A 21,215-nucleotide genomic window follows, 5' to 3' on the forward strand; every position below is an offset into this window, starting at 1 on the left:
TGGACAGGTCAGCCCCATGGCAAGGTTGGGGTTGGGGGGCAGGATCTGGGGATGGGGCAGGGGGGCCAGTGGCTGGCGGTTGGGGGGGCCCTGAGTGGGGTTCAGGGGGGCAGGCAAAGGGCAGGGGGCGGGGATCCCCGGGGGGCGGAGTCTCAGAGGGGAAGGGGGCGGGGTGTGATGGGAGGGGGCGGGGTAACCCCGGAGAGGGCCCTCCAGGGAGCGCAGGCCCCGTTCCCATGGCGACCGCGTCTCGCGGTGCAACCGAGCGGCTTGCCCCGTCCCAGCCGCGCTGCCGTTGGTGGGACCAGCGGCCCGGCCCCGCAGCCCATTGGCCCGGAGCCCTGCCCGTCTCGGAAGGGGCGGGTCCCTAGGGAGGCAGCAGGGTAGGGTGAGTGGGCGAGGGTTTAAGTGGATGGGGGGGTGGGGTGGGTCGGGGTCAGTGTGGGGTGGCGGGGTAAGGGGGGGCGATGTGGGGTGGGGCAGTGGCGCTGGTGTGGGGTAAGGGGGGGCGATGTGGGATGGGGTGGGGTCAGTGGGTTCAGTGTGGGGGTGGGGGGCAGTGTGGGGTGGGGGCAGTGGGGCCGGTGTGGGGTGGCGGGGTAAGTGGAGGCGGGGTGCAGTGTGGGGAAGAGATGGGACGGGGTCAGTGGGGTGCAGGTGATTTCCAGGAGTGGGGACGGGGTAAGGGGAAGGGAGAGCAAGGGGGGGGCTGAAAGTGGCAGAGGGGAGAGGGCCAGCAGGGGAGGGGTAGATATGGGGACAGCAGGGGAGTAGGTGGGGGGGGAGAGATGAGGGAAGAGGGGGGCCAGGGATCGGTAGGGCGGGCAGAGGGTAGGTTTGAGGGGGGCAGCCCCCCGGTGGACCCACACCCCAGCGGGGTGCACGTGACCGGGACTTTGTTTTCCAGCCATGACAACGGCAGCTGGCAGCGGCGACGGCTTTGGCACCACCTGCTGGTGGGGCTTCTCCCCCGCGCTCGACCTGCAGAGGGAATGTGGGTCCCCCTCGTCACCTGTATTACGGTAGCGCCTGGGATCCCCACTTATGGCCCAGCCCCCCCATGGTGCTAGGTGCTGCACATAATTAAGTGTATTACGGTAGCGCCTGGGAGCCCCACTTACGGACCAGCCCCCCCATGGTGCTAGGCGCTGTACAGACCCAGAACAAGGAAAACCTGCCCCAAAGAGCTGATGATCCAACTCTTGGCCGCTCCCTGTCTCGGGGGGCCCAGCGTGGCGGCATTGACCCCTCCAGTCTATTCTTCCCTGTCCCTTGGGGGACAGAGCCAGGATCATGCCTTCCAGTCTATTCCCCCATCCCAGGGGGGATCATCCCTTCCAGTCTATTGTTCCACCTCACGGGGTGGAATCAGTTCCTTTAAACTTATTCCAAGATCTGATCCCTCTTGGACATGCAGCAGTGAGTTCTGCAGTGTAACTGTGTTGTGTTCCCCTTCCCAGTTTAAATGGGTTGCCTTTGAGCTTTGCTGTTTAAGTGTTATGGCGTGGAAGGACCTGTTTATACAGGGGCCCCTCACCCAGTGCCGAGATGTGACTTCCTCTGGGGTGGGGCACAGTGATTGGTTATATAGGGACCCCTCACCTGGTCTGAGACAAGGCCTCTCTGGGCTGGTTATACAGGGCCGAGATGCACCCATTCTGTTTTCCCTGCAGGTCTGGAGAGCTCCCTGGCCCATCTCTGCCTGTCGCAGGATGACCTGCCTGAGCTCAATATCCTGCTGGTGGGCTCTGTGGATGGCCGGCACATCCTCAAAACCATGAGTCAAGCCCACCGCTGGCCACAGAGGAGGCTCAATGTAGGTGAACCCCCTTCCCTGCAACCCACCCTCTCACCTGGCCTGCATGGTGCAGGAGTGTAGTGTAGGGGTTAGAGCACAGGCGTGAACAGTCCTGAGGGTCTCTGGAGAGCTGGGTTCTATCTCTGGCTCTGGGAGGGGAGTGGGGTCTAGTGGTTAGAGCAGAGGGCTGGGTTCGAGGACTTCTGGGTTCTATCCCTAGCTCTAGAAGGGGAGTGGGGAATGAGGTCTAGTGCCAGATTGGGAGGGCTGGGAGCCAGGATTCCTGGGTTCTATCCCTAGCTATGACCCATTGTCAAGCCTGCCCCATTTGGGAAGGGCTTCGGGATCCCTGCTCCCACAGCCCAGCCTTTCACTCAGCCGCATCCCCGGAGTCGGCGGAGGCTGCAGCAAAATCTCTGCCAACGAGGGCCATGGCAGCCGCCCGCAGCCTGTTTCTGAGCTGGCGTCAGAATTCATCAGGCTGGCGGGTGAAACGAGGACGGTTTATTCCGCGGGGCATCCCGAGGCTGGTGACACATGTGGCGGGGCTGGGGGAGCGCGGGCCTGGCACAGCCGGAGAGCTCCAACGCTGCAAGGCCCCCTCTCACAGCCCCCGATGCCTCGTATCTAAGCATCCCCCAGGACTCCCTTCTGCACCAAATGATCACTCTCCACCTCTCGCTGTGTCCCCTAGTTGGGGGGCATGGGAAGGGTGGAGGGTTACTCCAGGGGGAGAGAAAGGTTTGGAAGGGAAGCGTGAGGAGCAATCTTAAAAGAGTTCTGCAGCTTCAACTGCCCCATGGCGACCCTCCTGGGACAGGTGGTGCTGGAGTAGCCGGGAGCTCCCAGTTTCACAGCCTGAGCTTTTTACCGCAGTGGAAGTGACAGCCTGGCCTAGTGGGGTTCACAGGCAAAGTCAGGGCTGTGTTGTAGAAAGATACATTTATATCAGGGTCCCTTATTCCACAAGATCCCAAAGCTCCTTACAGGTTTTTTACTGTGTATGGAAGGACCCCTCGCCCCATGCTGAGATGCAGCCACTCTGCGGTGGGGCATGGGGGCTGTTTATGTGGGGACCCCTCATCCGGCGCTGAGATGCGGCCCCTCTGGGGTGGGAGAATCTATAACACCTGCCCCTGCATGGATGCCGACTCTTCCCAGGGCAGCTTGTTTTCTTTCCCTCGTCGTCTCAGTTCTACATCGTGGAGAATAACCCCGAGGTGCTGGGCCGGCAGCTGCTCTTTCTCAGCCTTGCCCTGGAGTCTCCGGAAAAAATGGGTCTGCAAGGTAAAGGCCACTAAATCCTCTGCTCTGACCACTAGCCTGCACTCCTCTCCCGGAGCTGGGATAGAACCCAGGAGTCCTGGCTTTCAGCCCCTTCCCTGCTCTGACCGCTAGACCCCATCCCCTTCCTGGAGCTGGGGAGAGAACCCAGGAGTCCGGGCTCCCAGTACCGGTGCTGGGGGAGCAGCAGCCTGTAATGGCAGCACCCGCCTCTCCACTCCACAGAGAAGAGCGAGATGTTCCTGGAGCTGCTGGGGAACAGCTTGATCCGCAGTTCGACGGCCGCCTACCTGCAGGAGAAATCAGACCTGTTCATCCGCTACGCCACCGACCTGGACTTCCAGCAGTGCCGCCTGGGGGCCGTGGACATGTCGGCCCTGAAGGTGGGTCCCCATCACTTCCCGGCATGGCCACGGCCTTCCCGTGATTGGGACCGACCCCCTGCAGTGCTCTGCCCCCCTCTAGTGGTTAGAGCAGGCTGCCGGGAAATGCCACCGCGGTGCCTTATGGGAGCTGTAGTTCAGGTGCCTCACGCTCCTGTTATCCTCTGTGGGCCAGGCTCCCAAGCCAGACTATGTCTCCCAAGATGCACCGTTGTCTCGCTGGGTAGGGGAGGCATACGTCATGGTGGTCACATGGCTACAGTGCATCGTGGGAGTTGTAGTCTCATAAACAAATTTGTCCCTGATAACAATTGCAGAGGAACATGAATTGGGGACGTGGGAAATAACGCAGAGGCCAGGCCAGGGATACAGAGCGATGGAGATTGCTCTAGCATGGAGGGTCCTGAGGCTGCGACTGCCCCGAGCAGATACAGTTTAGATATGAGGCCCTCGTGCTAGGATCCAGAGCTCGTGGGTTCAGTCCCCACTGCTGACCCAAGCAGGCTCAGGCTCTGCACGGAAACGCCCAGAAAATAAGGAGCGGGGCCGAGAGATGCAAAGAGGGGGGCTGGGTGCAGCGTGAACATCCCCCCCCCAGGGGCTCATCAAAAAGCAGAGGTGTCACTGCACCTGTCACAGCAGTGGCCCCTGTACCTCAGTATTCAACCATCCACCAGCCCAGTGCTCCACTAACTCCAGTATCCCCATCTCCTGCGGCACTGGGTCGGACCTAGGAAGGACTGTGATCTAGTGAGGTGGGGGCTGGGAGCCAGGACTCCTGGGTTCTGTCCTGGGCTCTGGGAGGGGAAGGGGGTCTAGTGAGTTAGAGCAGGGGGGGTTGGGAGCCAGGACTCCTGGATTCTGTCCCTGGCTGAGTCACTCTGTGACTTTAGTGGCAATTTGCAGGCCCGCTTTGTGCCTCAGTTTCCCCACTGCAGGGGGGGGGGTAGTGACCCTGGCTGGGGGGTTGCAGGGCAGCTCCCAGGGTGACCGTCTCCACCCCCCGTTGCTCTGTGTCCAACAGTTCAAGGAGCGAGATCAGCTGGAAGGCATCTTCCGATTCTGGCGGAACCCGGACCCGCAGGCCTTCCCGATCGGCCGGCTCTGGGACCTGCGGGTCCGGCAGTACCTGGGCACGCGTTACGACGCCCGCCGTGGCGTGTGCGACTGGGACCTCACCATGAAGCTGCACGAGCGCGGGGTGAGCTGCCCTGGTGTGGTGCCGGGGGGCAGGGGCTCAGCAGGGGGTGCTCTCCCCTGGCCCCCAGTGCGGCACTAGGGGGCAATCGCCCAGCTGGGTTCCAGGGTGTCTGTGGGGTTCCCCCACCTTTCGGGAGGGCCCATCCAGCAGACCCCGGCCAGGGATTCTCACCCCCCTTCTCGCCCCCCCTCGCAGGCCAAGGCAATCAGCGGGCGTGAGTACTGCCGGTGGCGGGACACGGGGGTGGCCTTTGAGCTGCGGGAGGGCGTCTACGATGTTCCCAACAAAACTTTGGCCTCCGGGAGGCTCCTGAGACACGTGAGCAGCAGAGCGGCGCGAAGGGGGGGGACGTGGGGCTGGAGCCTAAGGCGGCAGAGGGGGCAGGGCTGTAGAAGAGAAGCTCCCATAACCCAAGGGAGGGGGCGTGAAGATTGTTTCAGTGGGGGGGAGGGAGGAGCTGGAGAGAGCTGTGGGGTGGAAGTCACAGATGGGGAATTTTGGGGGGGGCTGCCATGGTCTAGGCAGTGGGGAGTGGAGGGGGTCTTAGATGGGGGGGTGGAGTGGGGCTGCCGTAACCCAGGCCATAGGGATGGAGGGGGCAGGGGTCTTCGGTGGGGATTGGAGGGGGGCTGCCATGCTCCCAGGGAGGATCTGGGGGGGCTGTCTCCTGTGGTGGGTAACTCACTGTTTCCCCCCCCCAGAAGGGGGAGTCAGTGCCAGCCCGAGGGTACTGGGGTGACATCGCCACGGGGCCGTACGTCCCCTTCGGGATCGAGTCCGAGGAGCCGAGTCTGCTGGGAACCGTCAATGGGATCCCTGCCAAGGTAGGGGAGGGAGGGGATATCGGGGAGCCCCTCAGAGGGATGCTGGGAGTGGGGAGAAAATCAGGGAGCCCTGATTTTGGGGGGGGGGCAGGATTTTGGGGATCTCCCTCCCACTTCTCTCTCCTCTGCGTCTCCAGAGCGCCCAGGAGATCTCCTTGTACAACGTCACAGCCCTGTTCCACGAGCTGGCAACCGGGACCCGCTACACCCCCCCGCCGCCCGCCCCAGCCCAGGGGAGCCCAGCCCCCCAGCCGCCCGCCCCGAAGGGTGCCAGTGGGGCCGCCCCTGCCCAGGGGAGCCCAGCCCCGAATCCAGATCCAGGCCTCCAGGATCATGGTGAGTCCTCACGCCTTGGGGGCGGGGGAGGGGGACAGTTGAGGGGATTCCAGCCCCAGCTCTGTTTGTCTGTCCTGCAGCCCCCGGGTCTGTCTGTCTGTCACATCGATACTCTACTGCTTGCCCCTCTAGTATGGGGACTCCCAGCCTTTCCCCCGTGGAGAGGGGACCCCCCCGCCTCACAGCCCCCCCAGCGCTGGCGTTCCCTCTCCCTCCACAGCTCACTCAGTGCAGCCCCTGCAACCCCACAGCTGTGGGGGATTCCCCGCCCCACACCGCAGCTATGATCAGTGTCAGTTTCCCCCCCCAGAGCCCAGCTGCCCCGGGCCCGTCCGGATTCACTTCCTGCCGCTTGGCTGCATGGCCTGGCTGCCCCGCAAGAGCCGGTACCACCAGCGCTTCCAGCTGCTCTACTTCTCCTGCAGGTAGGGGGCTGGCAGCCCGGACGCCGGGGTTCTGGCCTTGGTTCTGGCAGGGAAAGGGGGGCTTGGTGGTTAGAACTGGGGGGCTGGGAGCCCAGACGCCAGGGTCCCATTCCCGGCTCTGGGAGGGGGAGCAGATCTCCAGTCCCCAAAGCCAGTTCCAGCCGCGCTGCCTTGTCCTTCCAGCATGGTGCACGCCCTGAGCCCGGAGCTGCAGCTGGTGTCTGCCCCCTGCGCCACGCTGATCACTGAGCTGCCCAGGTAAGTGCCATCCTGGGGGGCAGATCCACCCCCCCTCCCGCCTCATCCCCTCTTCTAACCCCCTCTTCTCCCCACAGCTTCCTGCCCGACCTGCGCAAAGAGCAGGCAGCCGCCTTCAGCGACCGGGTGACGGCTCTGGCCGCGGGGGCCGGCTTCGTGCCGGATGAGACGCCGGCCGGACAGAACCGGGCCTGGGCCCGCTTCCAGCGCCGGGAGGAGGGGCTCGGAGCCCCCTCTGCCAGTAGCCCCCTTCGCCCCCTCCTTGCTCCCAGCGTCCCCCGGAAGATGGGCACATGTGCCCCCTCCTGTCTGCCTGCGGCCCAGCGCGGCGGTGTGGGCCGGGGGGGGCGCAGGTAATGCTGTTTGGCTGGAAATAAAATCATCCCCCCCGTGGAATTGTGGCTGTTTGGGAGTGGGGGGCGCCGGGCTGCGGGGAGCGGGGCTGGGTGGGGGCTTGGTGGGGGGATCCTGGGGTGGGGGAGTGGGGCTGGGGGTCGGGAGGGTGGGATGGAGCCCCACAGGCTCAGCCCCCTAGGAGCGCGCGGGGTGAAGTCCGGACGCTCGTGCTGTGGGTCCCCTCCAGGCTCCCTCCCACTAGGACATTCCGCCTCCCGGCCCTGCCCTCGAAGCCTTCGGCCCCCGGTTCTGCCATGAGCTCCCTGCGGTGCGTCCCCCCGGGGGGGTGCGCCTGGGGGGGGCCTCTGAGACACCCTCAAGGGACCATGTGCCCCCCCTGTGAACAGCAGGGCGCTCAGCCAGCGTGGGAGCAGCAGGGCCCGGGGTCACAGAAATCAGGAGGTATGGCAGGGCCCCTATTTCCTGGGCTCTTCTCCCTGGGGTCCCCCGTGGGGGGGCTGCCCAGCATCAGCCACCCCCCCCTTGCCTTTGTCCCCTTCCCCCTGCCACAGGAGGTCACCTGAGCTCCCCCCTCTCTCCAACACCTCTGGCTGGCCCTTGGGGTGTGCTGCCCCCCCCCCCATCACTACAAAGATCGCAGCCCTTACCCCAAGACCGAAATCCTGGAGTAATGCACGGGGGAAACTGAGGCACGCACACACTAGGCAGAGAAAACATTACGCACATTCCCACTTCATTACAAGGGGGCGCCCTGCCCCCGGCCGTGACCCAGACCTGCGGGGGGGGGGGGGCGAAACGGCCAGGCATCTGCTCCAGCCCGCCCCCCAGCCCTTCCCCCCCCCCCCAGCCAGTGTCTGTCCGCACAACGCTCCCTGCGGGGCGCGGATCCGGGGGCACCAGGAGCTGCTTGTGGGGAAGCGTCGCGGGCCCAGCCCCCCAGGCCCGCCCCCCTGCAGGCCCCTCTGGTCGGGGCCGCCCCCGCCCCTCCCCTCGCGCCCTACAAGGCCGGGCTGCGGCTCCAGGCGCTTCTTAACCCCGCCGGCCCCATCGGCCGCCCAGAGCCCCACCGGCCGCCCCGGACCTGGAGAGTCGAGGTAAGCCGGGGGGCCGAGCCCCACGCTCGGGGGGGACGGGTGGGAGGGGAGGATCCTACCCCCCACTGCCCCCCTGGGGGGATGGATGGGAGGGGTCGATCCTGCCCCCCCTGGGGGGGATATGGGAGGGGAGGATCTTGTTCCCCCCACTGCCCCCTTGGGGGGGGGGACTGTTCCCCCACCCCCGGGCCGGGGAGACAGACTGCAGGGGAATACTTTCAACCCGGATGAGCGAGGGGGACCCCGACCCCCACCCCTCCCCTGTCCCCCCAAATCTGGCCCAATCCCCCCTCCCCCCCATCTGAGCCCCTTCAGGCGCCGGCTGGATTTTCCAGCCCTAGGGCTCCTCCCCCCCAGCCCCCCAGGCTGGGAAGGGCCCCCTGCCCCGAGCCCCCAGCTGGCATATGGGTCAGCCCCCCCCCGCCCGCCGGTACCCCTCCCCCGCCCCCCACGGCAGACTGCGGCGATAAGGGACTTTATATTTAGCGACCACTTAGGGCTTATCGGCCCGGCGCGGCGCCCGCCCCAAATAGGGGCAAAGGAGCCAGGGCTCGGGGTGGGGGGGGGGGGGGAAAGATAACAAGTGCTCCGCCTGGGGCCGGATCGGGGCCGATTTCCCTGCCCCCCCTCCCGCCGGCGCCCCCTAGAGGGGAAAGGCCCCCGCCCCGTTCCCTGGGCCCCGATCCAGACCCTGTGCCGGGCGAATAATATTTTTCCCTCTTCTGCTCCCAGCCCTGCGCAGAGACGCACCTGCTGTGGATGGCGGACGAGTGAGTAGCTGGGTTTTGAGGTGTCAGACTCTGGGAGGGGAGCGGGGTCTAGTGGTTAGAGCGGGGGGAGAGGGGCGCTGGGAGCCAGGACGCCTGGGTTCTCTCCCCCACTGTGGGAGGGGAGCGGGGTCTAGAGGTTAGATTAGGGCGGGGGGCTGGCAGCCGGGACCATGTGAATTTTGAGTGGCTGCGTCCCCGCTGCGTGCCTCAGTTTCCCCAAATACCAAAAGGGGGCGAAAGCCCCTTCCTGGTGAGGGGCTGAGACGCATGGAGCGCGTGTGCAGAAGGGAGGCGCTGGGGAGGAGCCGGGGGGGGGGGGAGGCTGCCCCAGCCTAACCCAAAACCATCTTTTTGTCTCTGCAGGGAGGACGTCACCGTAAGGAGGAGGAGGGGGGGCCTCTCTCCCCAGCTATGCCGGGGGAATCTATGGGGCGGCACTGTGGGGCGGGGGGGGGGGGTGGTTATGAGACCAAGGGCCGGAGAGCCGGTGCCCCCAGAGGGGGGCGCGTGGCCCCCCAGCCAGCCAGCTGGTGCCCCCTAGAAGGGGAAAACCTTTTGCCCCTTTCCCGGCCCCCCACCCCGCCCCCCCCCCCCCGCTATATTTAAACTCCTGGACTTTGCCCCAGTTGGTATCACCCTCATTGTCCCCCCCCCGATAAATGACTCCACCCACTTTCCAAGTTTGGGGGGCTCCTTGGTTTAATTAATGGGGGGGGGGGTTATTGTTCCTCTGGGGATAGAAAACCCGTCCCTGGCTCGCCAAGTTCACCCCCGCACCTCGGTGCAAACTGGGGTGACGCCCTGAATCCCCACCCCCCCCACCCGCAGTACGAGGAGGAGGAAGAGGAGGATGTGGCGGAGGAGGACGAAGAAGCAACCGATGAAGGGCCCCAGGAACCGGAGCCCCCCAAGCCGGCCCCATCGCGCCCACCGCCATCCACTGTCCCACCCCTCCGGCGCAAATCTTCGGCCAACTACCGGGCCTATGCGACGGAGCCGCACGTCAAGGTGGGTGCTGGGGTGAGAGGCTATGGGGCTGGGACCCTGGCTCCGTCCCGGACTCCCTGTGGGAGCTAGGGTGTGGCCCCGGACAAGCTGGAGGCCTCAGTTTCCCCATCTGTGCGTGGGGGGGGGAATCCTTCCCCTTGGCCGTTTGGGTTGGAAGCTCTTGAGGGTGGGGACCACGGCTTGCTGTGGGTCACTGCAGCGCCCGGTGGGACGGGGGGCCCCGCTCTCGGCCGATGGGGTCTGGGTCTCCAGCCGCTGCCGTGACTCACCTAATAAATACCCTCTTGTGGTTCTAACGCAGAGAAAATCCAAGATCACGGCATCGCGGAAACTACAACTCAAGGTAACGGCTCAGGGGAGGGTTCGGGCTGCCGGGGTAGACGGGCCTGTGGGTCTGGTCCAGGGAGGGGGCTGGATACAGGGGTAGATGGGCCTGTGGGTCTGGTTCAGGGGGAGGGGCAGGGCGGGATGCCGGGGTAGATGGGCCCATGGGCCTGGGAGGGAAGCCGGGATGCCGGGGTCGATGGGCCCGTGGGAGGGAAGCCAGGATGCCGGGGTTGATGGGCCCGTGGGTCAGACCGAGGGGCGTCACCCAGCCTCCCCCTCTGGCCCCCCAGACGCTGATGCTGCAGGTGGCGAAGCAGGACCTGGAACAGGAGGAAGAGGAGCGGGGCCGGGAGAAGCAGCGGTACCTGGCCGAGCACTGCGCCCCCCTCGCCCTGGCCAGCCTGTCCCTGCCTGAGCTGCAGGTAACCCCCCCCCGGCCCCCCCCCCCAGGCAGGGCAAACGGGGCTGGGTCTCACAGGGACAGCCGTGCCCAGGGATGGGGGCATGGATGAATCCAGAGGGGGGGGGGGCTGGATCGGAGGGGGGGCAGAGAGAGGAGCGTTTTCCCCCTCCTTTCTGCCCCCTCCCCCGGATGGGACTGACTGACACCCCCATCCCCCCCTCGCAGGAGCTGTGCAGGGAGCTGCACTCCCATGTGGACCGCGTGGATGAGGAGCGCTACGACATGGAGGTTCGGGTCAGCAAGAGCATCAATGAGGTACAGGCGAGAGGGGACCCCCCGGCTCCCCTTCTGCCTCCCCCTCTAGTTCCCCTTCCAGACCAGACCCCCCCCTGCACCTGCCCCTCAAAAAGAACCCGAAGAACTGAGTGAACCTCCCGGTGCAATAATACAAATGGCCACTAGATGGTGCCAGAGGGATGGGGTTTAGACCCGCCCCCTTGAGCTCAGTCCCGCCCACCTCCCACTCGCCACAGCACAGCGCCCCCTAGTGCTGCCCTGGGGCATCGACGCCAGCCCTGACTGCCCGGGGAGAGCGCCCCCTTCTTAGCCCCCCCACCCTGCCCCACAGTGCCCCCTAGCACCCAGCCCTAACTGCCCTGGGAGAGCATCCCCCGCTGAGCCCCCCCCCGCCCCATGGCACCCTATATTGTTGCCTGACCCCCCCATCCTGTGCCCCCTCCCCCAGATCGAGGATCTGAACCAGAAGATCTTCGACCTGCGGGGTAAATTCAAGCGCCCGGCGCTGCGGCGGGTCCGGCTCTCGGCCGACGCCATGATGCAGGCGCTGCTGGGCTCCAAGCACAAGGTGTCCATGGACCTGCGGGCCAGCCTCAAGCAAGTCAAGAAGGACGACGCCGAGAAAGTGAGCGGGGAGGGGGGGGAGACTGCACGGGGGGGGGGAAGGGGAGCAGGGGAACCCCCCCAGGGGGTCTCAGGACTGATGTGCCCCCCTCTCCCCACAGGAGAATCGGGAGGTGGGCGACTGGCGCAAGAACATCGACGCCATGAGCGGCATGGAGGGGCGGAAGAAGAAATTCGAGACGTCGGGAGCTGGACAGGGCTGAGCAGGTGAAACCCCCCCTAGCCCGCGCCCCACAGCGCCCACTGCTGGGAGAGGTGGGGCCGGCAGCGCCCCCCCCCCCCCACATCTGGCACTCCGGTCCCACGCCCCACAGCGCCCACTGCTGGGAGAGGTGGGGCCGGCAGCGCCCCCCCCCCCCCCATCTGGCACTCCTGTCCCGCGCCCCACAGCGCCCCCTGCTGGGAGAGGTGGGGCCGGCAGCGCCCCCCCCCCACATCTGGCACTCCTGTCCCTGTGCCCCACAGCGCCCCCTGCTGGGAGAGGTGGGGCCGGCAGCGCCCCCCCCCCACATCTGGCACTCCTGTCCCTGTGCCCCCCCCGGTGCCCCCCTGCTGGCAGAGGTGGGGCTGGGGTGGCCCAGCTCGGTTGCAGGCTGTGGCTGGGGCATCGATTCTTCCCTGGCTTCAATTTCCTCTTTGTGTTTGTTTTTCTGTCCTGCAGGAGCCGAGATTTGCAGACTGGGGGCGGGAGAGGAAGAGATGATGGACCCCAGAACTGACCCCCCCCCCCGAGTGCTTCCCCGATTCCACTCCTCTCTGCCCCCTTGCTTTCCTCCCCCCAGGTACCCCCTGGCCACAGTCCCCTGCAGTGTCACCCCCTGGCTTTGAAAGCTGCCCTTCTCCAATAAAACATCTGAGTGTCCGGGGGGGCGTCCGTCCAGCTGTCTGTCTGCTGGCCCCTGTCCAGAGTGGGGGAAGCTGGACGGGTTCTGAGTGGGGGAGGGGGAGAGGGATGGGACCCAGGGCCTTTCCCCTCTGGGTGGCGCCTTCCCCAGGTGGAAGAACCTGTTCAAGCTCCTGGCTCAAACCCACCAGACCCCACTCCCCTTCCAGAGCCGGGAAAAGAACCCAGGCGTCCTGGCTCCCAGCCCCCCCTGCTCTAACCACTCAACCTGGGGGGGTTCTGAGATGCCTCCAAGGGGCTGTGCACCCCCCCTTGCGAACCGCGGGCTCTCGGCCAGCGGGGTACAGCGGGGCCCGTTGGGCCGGGGTTACGGCCAGGCGCACAGCAGGATGCCCTGCGCCCTGGCATCCCCCCGCCAGCCAGCCCCAGACATGCCACCTCCTGCCTTTGCCTTTGTCTGTTTTCCAGGGCGGGGGGGGGGGTCACCCAAGCACCCCCCACCTGGCGCCATTGTCTGTGCGCCGGGACTCGAGGCAGCCAAACCTGCCCTCTCGTGGCCCCCGCAAAGGTCGCGCCCTTCGCCCGACACAAACACTTCAATAATTCCTAGGGGAAACTGAGGCCCGCACCGTTTTTCATTAAGAACATTCCCACTTCGCCCCGCCCCCCTCCTGCCAAGCCACCGTCAGGGACACCCGGGTGCTGCCCCTTGCCCCTTGCCCCCCGCGCTCAGCCTCACCCATGGCGGGAAGGGCTGGGTCCCAGGGTGGGGCGACACTGAAGAGTCCAAAGGTCCCTGGATTTATTGCAGGCTCATATTTCCCCGGAGACCGCACAGCCCCAGCCTCGGTTTTTAAATCCGCCCCCCCCCCCCCTCGGGCCAGCCCTGCCTGCCAGGGGAGAGCGCCCCCTGCCTTTCCCCCTGCCGCCCAGCGCCCCCTAGTGCCACCTTGCTCGTGGGCAGGTCCCCGTCTGTGTCTCGTGTGCCCCCACCCACAGCCAACCCCCAGCCTCACCCCCCTGGCTCTGAAATCGGCCAATACAACACCTCGGAGTGGCTGAGGCCCGTCTGTCTGTCTCTGCCGGCCCCTGGCTAGCATAGGGGGCCTCGCTGGCTCGGGGTGGGGGGGCCAGGGAGCCTGTCCCTTGCTGGCTACACCTGTTCAGCCCCCCCCCCCCCTGCAATTCTCTGCGCTCACCCATGGACTCAGGATAGACCCCAGCAGCCCTGGCTCCCTGCCCCCTCCCGCCGCTCTAACCACTAGACCCCACTCCCCTCCCACAGCCGGGGAGAGAAGAACCCAGGAGCACTGGTTTTGTCTTGCAGGTTAACAAGCCGTGCGCCCCGGTTCCCGGGGTCCTTTGAAGCTTCCCCTCCCCATCCCAGTCCTCCCTCACTCTGGCTACTTTCAGAAAGCCCAGCTCCTCTGCCCACAAGGAGCCGTTTCCCAGCCCCCCAGGCACCTGGGCTGACACAAAGGGGGGGTGTATTTGCGGTGTATTTAGGGCAGGCGCGAGGGTTCACTAGACAGACGCCAGAGGACGGAAGCAAACAGTAACAATAGAAAACGGACACCGTAAAACGTGACCGACGGGCGACGCTTACCCAGCATTACCTTTCCTAGCTAAGCATGTCGGTGTTTCCTCCTTCCTGGGGAGAGAACCCAGGAGCCCTGGCTTCCAGCCCCTCCTGCTCTACCCACTAGACCCCACTCCTCTCCCAGAGCCAACCATGGAATGCAGGAGTGCCGGCTTCCAACCCCGTCCCCCCTCTGGCCAGTTAACCTTAGGGCCGGAGATGGTCCCTTCGCTCTGGACACGCCTATGAGAAGCTCTCCGATGTAGGTCACGGGCTTCTCTGTGTCTCTGCACCCCGCCAGCCCAGTGCCAATTTCCCCAGTTCAGTCGGCCCCAGACCGGGGCTCCCAGATGCCCACTCCTGGGCCGATCGGCCAAGTCACCGGCTCAGCCCCTTTAGCCGGACGACCCCGGCAGCAGCGGGGAGAGATCAGCGTCGATCCCGATCCACTCGGGCAGGAAGGCGGCCTCGGGCTTGAAGAGCCGGAGGAAGGGGGAGTCGGGGAGGGTGTAGTTGGCCAAGTAGACAGTCTCCCCCCCGGCCAGGTAGCCGGCCCAGATGCCGAAGGTCCCGATGGTCATGATCGTGTGGTTGCAATGGACCAAAAGAGCAAAGTCCCTCCCCGGCGACGACTCCGCCCCGTCCCCTGAGAAATACACGTCCCCCAGCGAGGCGTTGATGTTCTCCCGGCACCAAGCCATCCCGTTGCTGGTCACCACGAAGACCGGCTCCTGGTACTTGGCCCGGAAGTAGTCCATGGCCTTCTCCAGATAGGCCTTGTCTGCCACCACCCCCTTCCAGATCTGGGGCATCACCCGGACGTAGTCCCCCCTCCGGACGTGGATGCCCACGTAGGTCACGTTCCGGCGCTGCCCACGTAGTCCAGCCAGGTACCGGCTGGCTTCCTCCTTGATGTGGTCGTGGAAGGAGAATTCCTGGAGGATCTCCTGCCGGAGGTGGTGGTAGAAGGTCCAGGAGCAGGGATAGCCCGTCAGCCGGACATATTTCCCCTCGATGTGCCTGTACTCCTCTGACATCCAGTCGTGGAGCCCGTAGTTCCTCCACCGGACCCTCTGGACCACGTCGTTGGAGACCACGGGCAGGGTGATGCGGAAGAGCGGCGCCAGCTGCTGGTGCATCCCCGGCAGGATGTAGGCCTGGCGCCCGTTCATCTTGGCCAGGGCGTAGAGGGTGGCGTATTCCCCCATCTGGTTCCCCAGGCGCCCGATGGAGTTCACGGTCCACATGCCCCGCTCCGTGGCGGTGGGTGTGGGCTCCCCTGGGTCACTGGGAGCAAGGTCCCTCTGCCCTGGATAGGGAAACCGGCTGTACAGCTGTAAGAAGGTGGAAATGGCCAGGATAACCAGCAGGTAAAGGCAGACCATGAGGACTGACCGGAAAGAAACCAAAGAAAACACAGGATTCATGGCGCCGAGCAGCAGGGGTCGTTCCTGGCCTGGAGGAAGAGAGTGTAAGAAGTTGAAACCCTCATCGATGGGTCTAATTATCATCTGCACCACAAACCGTGACCAGCTACTGCCGGGATAATCCTCTCCACTCACGCTTGGAAAGTATATAGACCATGGTCCGAGCCAATGGAAGTGGGGAAGGATGGAGGGTTGGGTTATGGGGCTGAATGGGTGGCGGATGGAGGGTTGGGTGTGGGGATGGATGGGTGGCGGATGGAGGGTTGGGTGGGGGATGGATGGGTGGGCGGATGGAGGGTTGGGTGTGGGGATGAATGGGTGGGCGGATGGAGGGTTGGGTGTGGGGATGGATGGGTGGGCGGATGGAGTGTTGTGGGGATGAATGGGTGGGCGGATGGAGGGTTGGGTGTGGGGATGGATGGGTGGGCGGATGGAGGGTTGGGTGTGGGGAAGGATGGGTGGGCGGATGGAGGGTTGGGTGTGGGGAAGGATGGGTGGGCGGATGGAGGGTTGGGTGTGGGGATGGATGGGTGGCGGATGGAGGGTTGGGTGGGGGATGGATGGGTGGGCGGATGGAGGGTGGGTGTGGGGATGGGGATGATGGATGGGTGGCGGATGGAGGGTTGGGTGTGGGGATGGATGGGTGGGTGGATGGAGGGTTGTGGGGCTGAATGGGTGGGCGGATGGAGGGTTGGGTGTGGGGATGGATGGGTGGGCGGATGGAGGTGATGTCATGGTGGGTGTCTGTTATAGACCAGACCAGGAGGACGAGGTAGATGAGGCTTTCTTTAGTGAACTAGGGAAAGTTTCCAGTTCACAGGACCTGGTTCTCATAAGGGACTTCAATCACCCGGACATCTGCTGGAAGAGCAACACAGCAGAGCACAGACACTCCAGGAAGTTTTTGGAGAGTGTTGCAGACAACTTCCTGGTGCAAGTGCTGGAGCAACCGACTAGGGGCCGTGCTTTTCTTGACCTGCTGCTCACACACAGGGAAGATTTGGTAGGGGAAGTGGCAACCTGGGCAGCAGTGACCATGAGATGGTCGAGTTAAAAGAAGGAAGGAGAACAGCAGGATATGGACCCTGGACTTCAGAAAAGCAGACTTGGACTCCCTCAGGGAGCTGATGGGCAGGATTCCCTGGGAGGCTAATATGAGTGGGAAAGGAACCCAAGAGAGCTGGCTGTATTTTAAAGAGACCTCATTGAGGGCATAGGAACAAACCATCCCGATGTGCAGAAAGAATAGCAAATGTGGTAGGCGTCCAGCTTGGCTTAACAAAGATGTCCTGGCGAACTTAAACGCAAAAAAGAAGCTTACAAGAAGTGGCAGCTTGGTCAGATGACTAGGGAGGATTATAAAAACACTGCTCGAACGTGCAGGAATGAAATCAGGAAGGCCAAAGCGCAGTTGGAGTTGCAGCTAGCGAGGGACGTGAAGGGGAACAAGAAGGGTTTCTACAGGCATGTTACCAACAAGAGGAAGATTAGGGAAAGTGTGGGCCCCTTACAGAATGGGGGAGGCGACCTAGTGACAGAGGATGTGGAGAAAGCTGAGGTACTCAATGCCTTTTTTGCCTCTGTTTTCACAGACAAGGACAGATCCCAGACTGCTGCACTGGGTGGCACAGAATGGGAAGGAGGCGAACATCCCACAGTGCTGAAGGAACGGGTCCAAGACTATTTAGAAGGATTGGACATTCACAAATCCATGGGGCCGGATGCAATGCACCCGAGGGTGCTGAGGGAGTTGGCTGAGGTGATTTCAGAGTCATTGGCTATTATCTTTGAAAGCTCCTGGCAACAGGGGGAGGTCCCTGAGGACTGGAAAAAAGCAAATCTAGTGCCCATCTTCAAGAAAGGGAGGAAAGAGGATCCAGGGAACTACAGACCGGTCAGCCTCACCTCAATCCCTGGAAAAATCATGGAGCAGGTCCTCAAGGAATCCATTTTAAGGCACTTGGAAGAGAGGAAGGTGATCAGGAACAGTCAACACGGATTCACCAAGGGAAAGTCATGCCTGACCAACCTGATTGCTTTCTATGATGAGCTGACTGGCTCTGTGGACGTAGGGAAGGCGGTGGATGTGATATACATTGACTTTAGCAAAGCTTTTGATCCAGTCTCTCACAGTATTCTTATCAGCAAGTTAAAGAAGTATGGGTTGGATGAGTGGACTATAAAATGGATAGAGAACTGGCTAGAGCATAGGGCTCAACGAGTAGTGATCAATGGCTCCATGTCTAGCTGGCAACCGGTCACAAGCGGAGTGCCCCAGGGGTCGGTCCTGGGGCCGGTTTTGTTCAACATCTTCATTAATGATCTGGAGAATGGGGTAGATTGCACCCTCAGCAAGTTTGTGGATGACACTAAGCTCGGGGGAGTGGTAGATACCCTGGAAGGTAGGGATAGGATACAGAGTGACCTAAACAAACTGGAGAATTGAGCCAAAAGAAATCTAATGAGGTTCAACAAGGACAAGTGCAGAGTCCTGCACTTAGGACGGAAGAATCCCATGCACAGCTACAGACTGGGGACCGACGAGCTGGGCAGCAGCTCTGCAGAAAAGGACCTGGGGGTAACGGTGGATAAAAAGCTGGAGATGAGTCAGCAGTGTGCCCTGGTTGCCAAGAAGGCTAATGGCATATTGGGCTGCATTAGGAGGGGCATTGCCAGCAGGTCGCGGGAAGTGATTATTCCCCTCTATTCGGCATTGGCGAGGCCGCATTTAGAATATTGTGTCCAGTTTTGGGCCCCCCACTATAAAAAGGATGTGGACAAGTTGGAGAGAGTCCAGCGGAGGGCAACCAAAATGATGAGGGGGCTGGAGCACAGGACTTATGAGGAGAGGCTGAGGGAACTGGGCTTGTTTAGTCTGCAGAAGAGAAGAATGAGGGGGATTTGATAGCAGCCTTTAACTACCTGAAAGGGGGTTCCAGGGAGGATGGGGCTAAGGCTGTTCTCGGTGGTGGCAGATGACAGAACAAGGAGCAACGGTCTCAAGTTGCAGGGGGGAGGTCTAGGTTGGACATTAGGAAAAAGTTTTTCACCAGGAGGGTGGTGAAGCACTGGAATGGGTTACCTAGGGAGGTGGGGAATCTCCATCTTTGGAGGTTTTTAAGCTGCGGCTTGACAAAGCCCTGGCTGGGATGGTTTAGCTGAGGTTAGTCCTGCTCTGAGCAGGGGGTTGGACTAGATACCTCCTGAGGTCCCTTCCAACCCTTTGATACTATGGAGGGTTGGGTGTGGGGATGAATGGGTTGGGTGGATGGAGGGTTGGGTATGGGGAAGGATGGACGGACGGATGAGTGAACAGACGGACAGATGGGGAGAAGGGTAGAAAGGGGAACGGGGAAATGTGGATGGGTGGATGTGTGGACAGAGGGTTGGGTGTTGGGCTGGACGGACAGATGGCCGGACGGTTTGGTATCTTTGGTCAGAGACGGTTTCTAGGCAAGGAATCTCCCCCCCTTCTTACCTTAGCGAGCAGGGATTTGAGGCCGGGCGCCGGGGCAGCTGCTCCCACCTGCTTCTGTTCCGGTTCTCCGGCCCGGATCCAGCTCCTTCCGATAACGCGTCGGCTGATTAGTTCCTGTTTTACTTTCAGCATCATTTAAACATTAATCCAGCCGGGTCCTCCAGCCCCCAGGCTTCCTGCCTTGTCCTGCCCACCTAGTCCCGGCACATGCCCATGGGCACGCTGGGACTTTGGGGAAACCATCTGGCCTGGCCATGCCAGGCGGGGATGGGGGGGGTGGGACTAGGGGTGGGTGTGGGGCTCAGCCGGCAGTAGGGGAGCGAGCTCACCTGGTGTGACGCTGCCCGGAAGACGGGTAACCATTTACAGTGTTATCTCTACCCACACAACTGAATCTTTGACCAGAGAGGCCATGTAAGGTGTGAGCGGAAAAGATACGATCTGCCGAAGCGGAGAAGCCTCGTTTTGTGTCTGAATGGTTTTTGTGTCCTAGCTAGAAATGTGTGCGGCGTCTCGACTTCTCGAACGCGCGCTGTGGGTGACCCCGCCTGGCAGATCAGAGGCTCCATGGCCCAGCCGGGTCCAGCCGCTGTAGGATGGACCCATTCAACGAAGCCAGGGACCCCGCCACGCCGCCGAGTCAGCGGGAAATGTACAGCCGGGGACTCCTGTTTTCCGTGCCCATGTGGGTTCGAGCTTCCTTTGGGGGAAGGCAGATACATGTCACAGGGCAAACGCCGCTGCGTCTCCTCCATTTTTGTCTTCAGTCCGGTTTCTTCTCACCTCTGGAGTAACTTCTCCACAGGCTGCAGCAAAGACAGACCCAGCCAAGCCGGCAAACTCGCCCAGGGCGGCTGCGAACCTGAGACGTGGACTCGGGAGGCGTTCGTAGGCGGCCGGTGGCTTTGCCCGTTTACCAGCTCTCCGCTCCTTTGTTCCTTTCCTTTTCTAACCAGAACTCTGGTTTTAGACGCTGGCCGGCTGCGCGGGACGGTGGGGACGCGCCAAACGAATATTGATCTGGCAACGCGGCTTTTCCTTTGGGGATCAGGAGAGTGTTTAGTAAAGGGATCCGAGGTTTAAGGAACCAGAGCTGTGTGCTGCTTGCGGGGGCCAAGACTGGAGGGGGTGCACCAGGGGGGGGCTGTGTGATTTCTTCTTTAGCTTCTTGATAACCAGCGGGGGTATCGGGAGCACAGGCTGTGACGGGTGGGGGAATCTAATCAGCTTAACCACCCGGCTGGGGAGAATCCGCTCGCTTTTTTGCAGCCTGCTCTGCCCTTGGCTTCTCCGTGAGGGACCTTGGGTCACGCCTGGGTCCCGTCCCCGGCTCTGGGACAGGTTTCCACTGGACTGTCAGGGACTGAGGCCTGGGGGGGGGACAATCGTCCCCGAGCCGCAGCGCCCTCAAAGGGCAGATTCCGACAAGCTGCGGGCTGGGCCCTTGTTGCGTGACTGTCTCCGCTCGGGTTTTTGCCACCCGTTTTCCAGCGCTGTGTGATTCCTATTTTCTACCTATTTAATAAGCTATTTATTAACCAGCCGGGGGTATTTATGGCGGGAGTTGGTGGCCCCCGGGGCTGGCCGGGGCGGTGGGGAGAGGCAGGTTCCTGTTATTTATTGGGGCAGCGCTCCTGTTCTGGCTATTTATTGCAGGGCCATGGCGGCGTTTCCCGTGGCTGCAGGTTTCTGGCCGATGGCTTGAGAATAAACTGGTGTGTGACCAAAGCCAACCTCGGTGTCCTGGTCTTGGGAGGGGGAATGGGGGGGTGAGTTGTGGGTTGATGCAAACTTCAGGGGTGGAGAAGGGAGTTCGGAGCAGGGCAAACAGGTGGAAATGTGGCTGGGGGGTGAGATAAAACTGAGTCCAGGGGCCCATCGAGTGTGAACCAGCCCAGCCCCCCACCCCACCCCAATGGGGCCAGCACTGAGTCTAGGGGAGAGCGCCCCCTGCTGACCCCTCCCAACAGCGCGGCGCCCTGACACCCCGTGGCCAGCTGGGACGACGCGTGGCAGGTCCACGCCGCCTCCGTGTCTCCCCAGCCGCTCCAGGCCCGTGGCCGCGCAGGGAGGGCAGCGTGACGCCAACGGCCCTGGCCAGCCGAGCGCCCGCAGAGCCGCCTGTGAGCTGCCTGTGCCCCTCGGGGGGCTGGAGCCCCTGCCCTGGGGAGAGGCTGCGGGAACTGGGCCGGTTCAGGTGCAGAGGAGCAGCGGGACGGGGGATTTGCTAGTGGCCTTCGCCGATCCCGGGGAAGGGGGGGCAGGGAGGATGGAGCTGGGCTGTTCTCAGTGGGGGCAGGTGACAGAACTAGGAGCGATGGGCTCAGGTTGCAGTGGCGGGGGGGGGGGGGGAAACGACACACGACAGACGTCCAGGTTGGATGTTGCGGGGGTGGGAAAGCACTGGGAGGGGTTACCCCGGGGGGGGGGGGGGGAATCGCCCCCCCGAGCGGTTTTAAGGCCCGGCTTGCCAAAGCCCTGGCTGGGCTGGGTTAGTT

The 21,215-nt window shown here is 63.1% G+C and overlaps 3 protein-coding genes across 7 annotated transcripts; 2 read left to right on the forward strand and 1 right to left on the reverse strand.

The window, feature by feature from the left end:
• The first annotated feature begins 325 nt into the window (after positions 1 to 325).
• Positions 326 to 6,892, forward strand: DNAAF3 (dynein axonemal assembly factor 3). Of its 5 annotated transcripts, none has more exons than XM_067552439.1 (12): positions 326 to 383; positions 908 to 994; positions 1,674 to 1,816; positions 2,992 to 3,085; positions 3,308 to 3,465; positions 4,490 to 4,666; positions 4,862 to 4,984; positions 5,368 to 5,490; positions 5,628 to 5,826; positions 6,137 to 6,251; positions 6,435 to 6,509; positions 6,587 to 6,892. In XM_067552439.1, the coding sequence occupies exons 2-12, from the start codon at positions 910 to 912 to the stop codon at positions 6,864 to 6,866; spliced, it is 1,572 nt and encodes a 523-aa protein (XP_067408540.1). In that variant the 5' UTR covers positions 326 to 383; positions 908 to 909; the 3' UTR covers positions 6,867 to 6,892. The 5 variants fall into 5 exon arrangements, with proteins under 5 accessions (XP_067408540.1, XP_067408539.1, XP_067408541.1 ...); XM_067552438.1 differs by having other exon boundaries at positions 360 to 388; XM_067552442.1 differs by lacking the exon at positions 326 to 383 and having other exon boundaries at positions 896 to 956.
• Positions 6,893 to 9,646: 2,754 nt separating this feature from the next.
• TNNI3 (troponin I3, cardiac type) lies at positions 9,647 to 12,697 on the forward strand. Its single transcript, XM_067552087.1, has 7 exons — positions 9,647 to 9,738; positions 10,040 to 10,081; positions 10,356 to 10,487; positions 10,694 to 10,783; positions 11,214 to 11,390; positions 11,491 to 11,596; positions 12,051 to 12,697. Exons 3-6 carry the CDS (start codon positions 10,362 to 10,364, stop codon positions 11,590 to 11,592), a joined length of 495 nt encoding a protein of 164 aa, XP_067408188.1. The 5' UTR covers positions 9,647 to 9,738; positions 10,040 to 10,081; positions 10,356 to 10,361; the 3' UTR covers positions 11,593 to 11,596; positions 12,051 to 12,697.
• Positions 12,698 to 14,207: 1,510 nt separating this feature from the next.
• Positions 14,208 to 15,239, reverse strand: LOC137155932 (galactoside alpha-(1,2)-fucosyltransferase 2-like). The gene has a single exon (XM_067552407.1). It carries the CDS (start codon positions 15,237 to 15,239, stop codon positions 14,208 to 14,210), a length of 1,032 nt encoding a protein of 343 aa, XP_067408508.1.
• Between the last annotated feature and the right edge of the window lie 5,976 nt (positions 15,240 to 21,215).

Source organism: Emydura macquarii, unplaced genomic scaffold (assembly GCF_026122565.2).
Source record: "Emydura macquarii macquarii isolate MOO-44397 ecotype Brisbane River unplaced genomic scaffold, CSIRO-AGI_Emac_v2 contig_1386, whole genome shotgun sequence".
NCBI classification, from domain to species: domain Eukaryota; kingdom Metazoa; phylum Chordata; order Testudines; family Chelidae; genus Emydura; species Emydura macquarii.

Bases quoted from the DNA above. Each gene is read 5' to 3' on its own strand.
- DNAAF3 (XM_067552439.1), top strand. From the start codon at position 910: ATGACAACGGCAGCTGGCAGCGGCGACGGCTTTGGCACCACCTGCTGG. The intron at 995-1,673 runs GTGGGTCCCCCT...TTTTCCCTGCAG, and splicing joins GCTCGACCTGCAGAGGGAAT to GTCTGGAGAGCTCCCTGGCC. The intron at 5,491-5,627 runs GTAGGGGAGGGA...CTGCGTCTCCAG, and splicing joins TCAATGGGATCCCTGCCAAG to AGCGCCCAGGAGATCTCCTT.
- TNNI3 (XM_067552087.1), top strand. From the start codon at position 10,362: ATGCTGCAGGTGGCGAAGCAGGACCTGGAACAGGAGGAAGAGGAGCGG. The intron at 10,488-10,693 runs GTAACCCCCCCC...CCCCCCTCGCAG, and splicing joins TGTCCCTGCCTGAGCTGCAG to GAGCTGTGCAGGGAGCTGCA. The intron at 10,784-11,213 runs GTACAGGCGAGA...CCCCTCCCCCAG, and splicing joins TCAGCAAGAGCATCAATGAG to ATCGAGGATCTGAACCAGAA.
- LOC137155932 (XM_067552407.1), bottom strand. From the start codon at position 15,239: ATGAATCCTGTGTTTTCTTTGGTTTCTTTCCGGTCAGTCCTCATGGTC.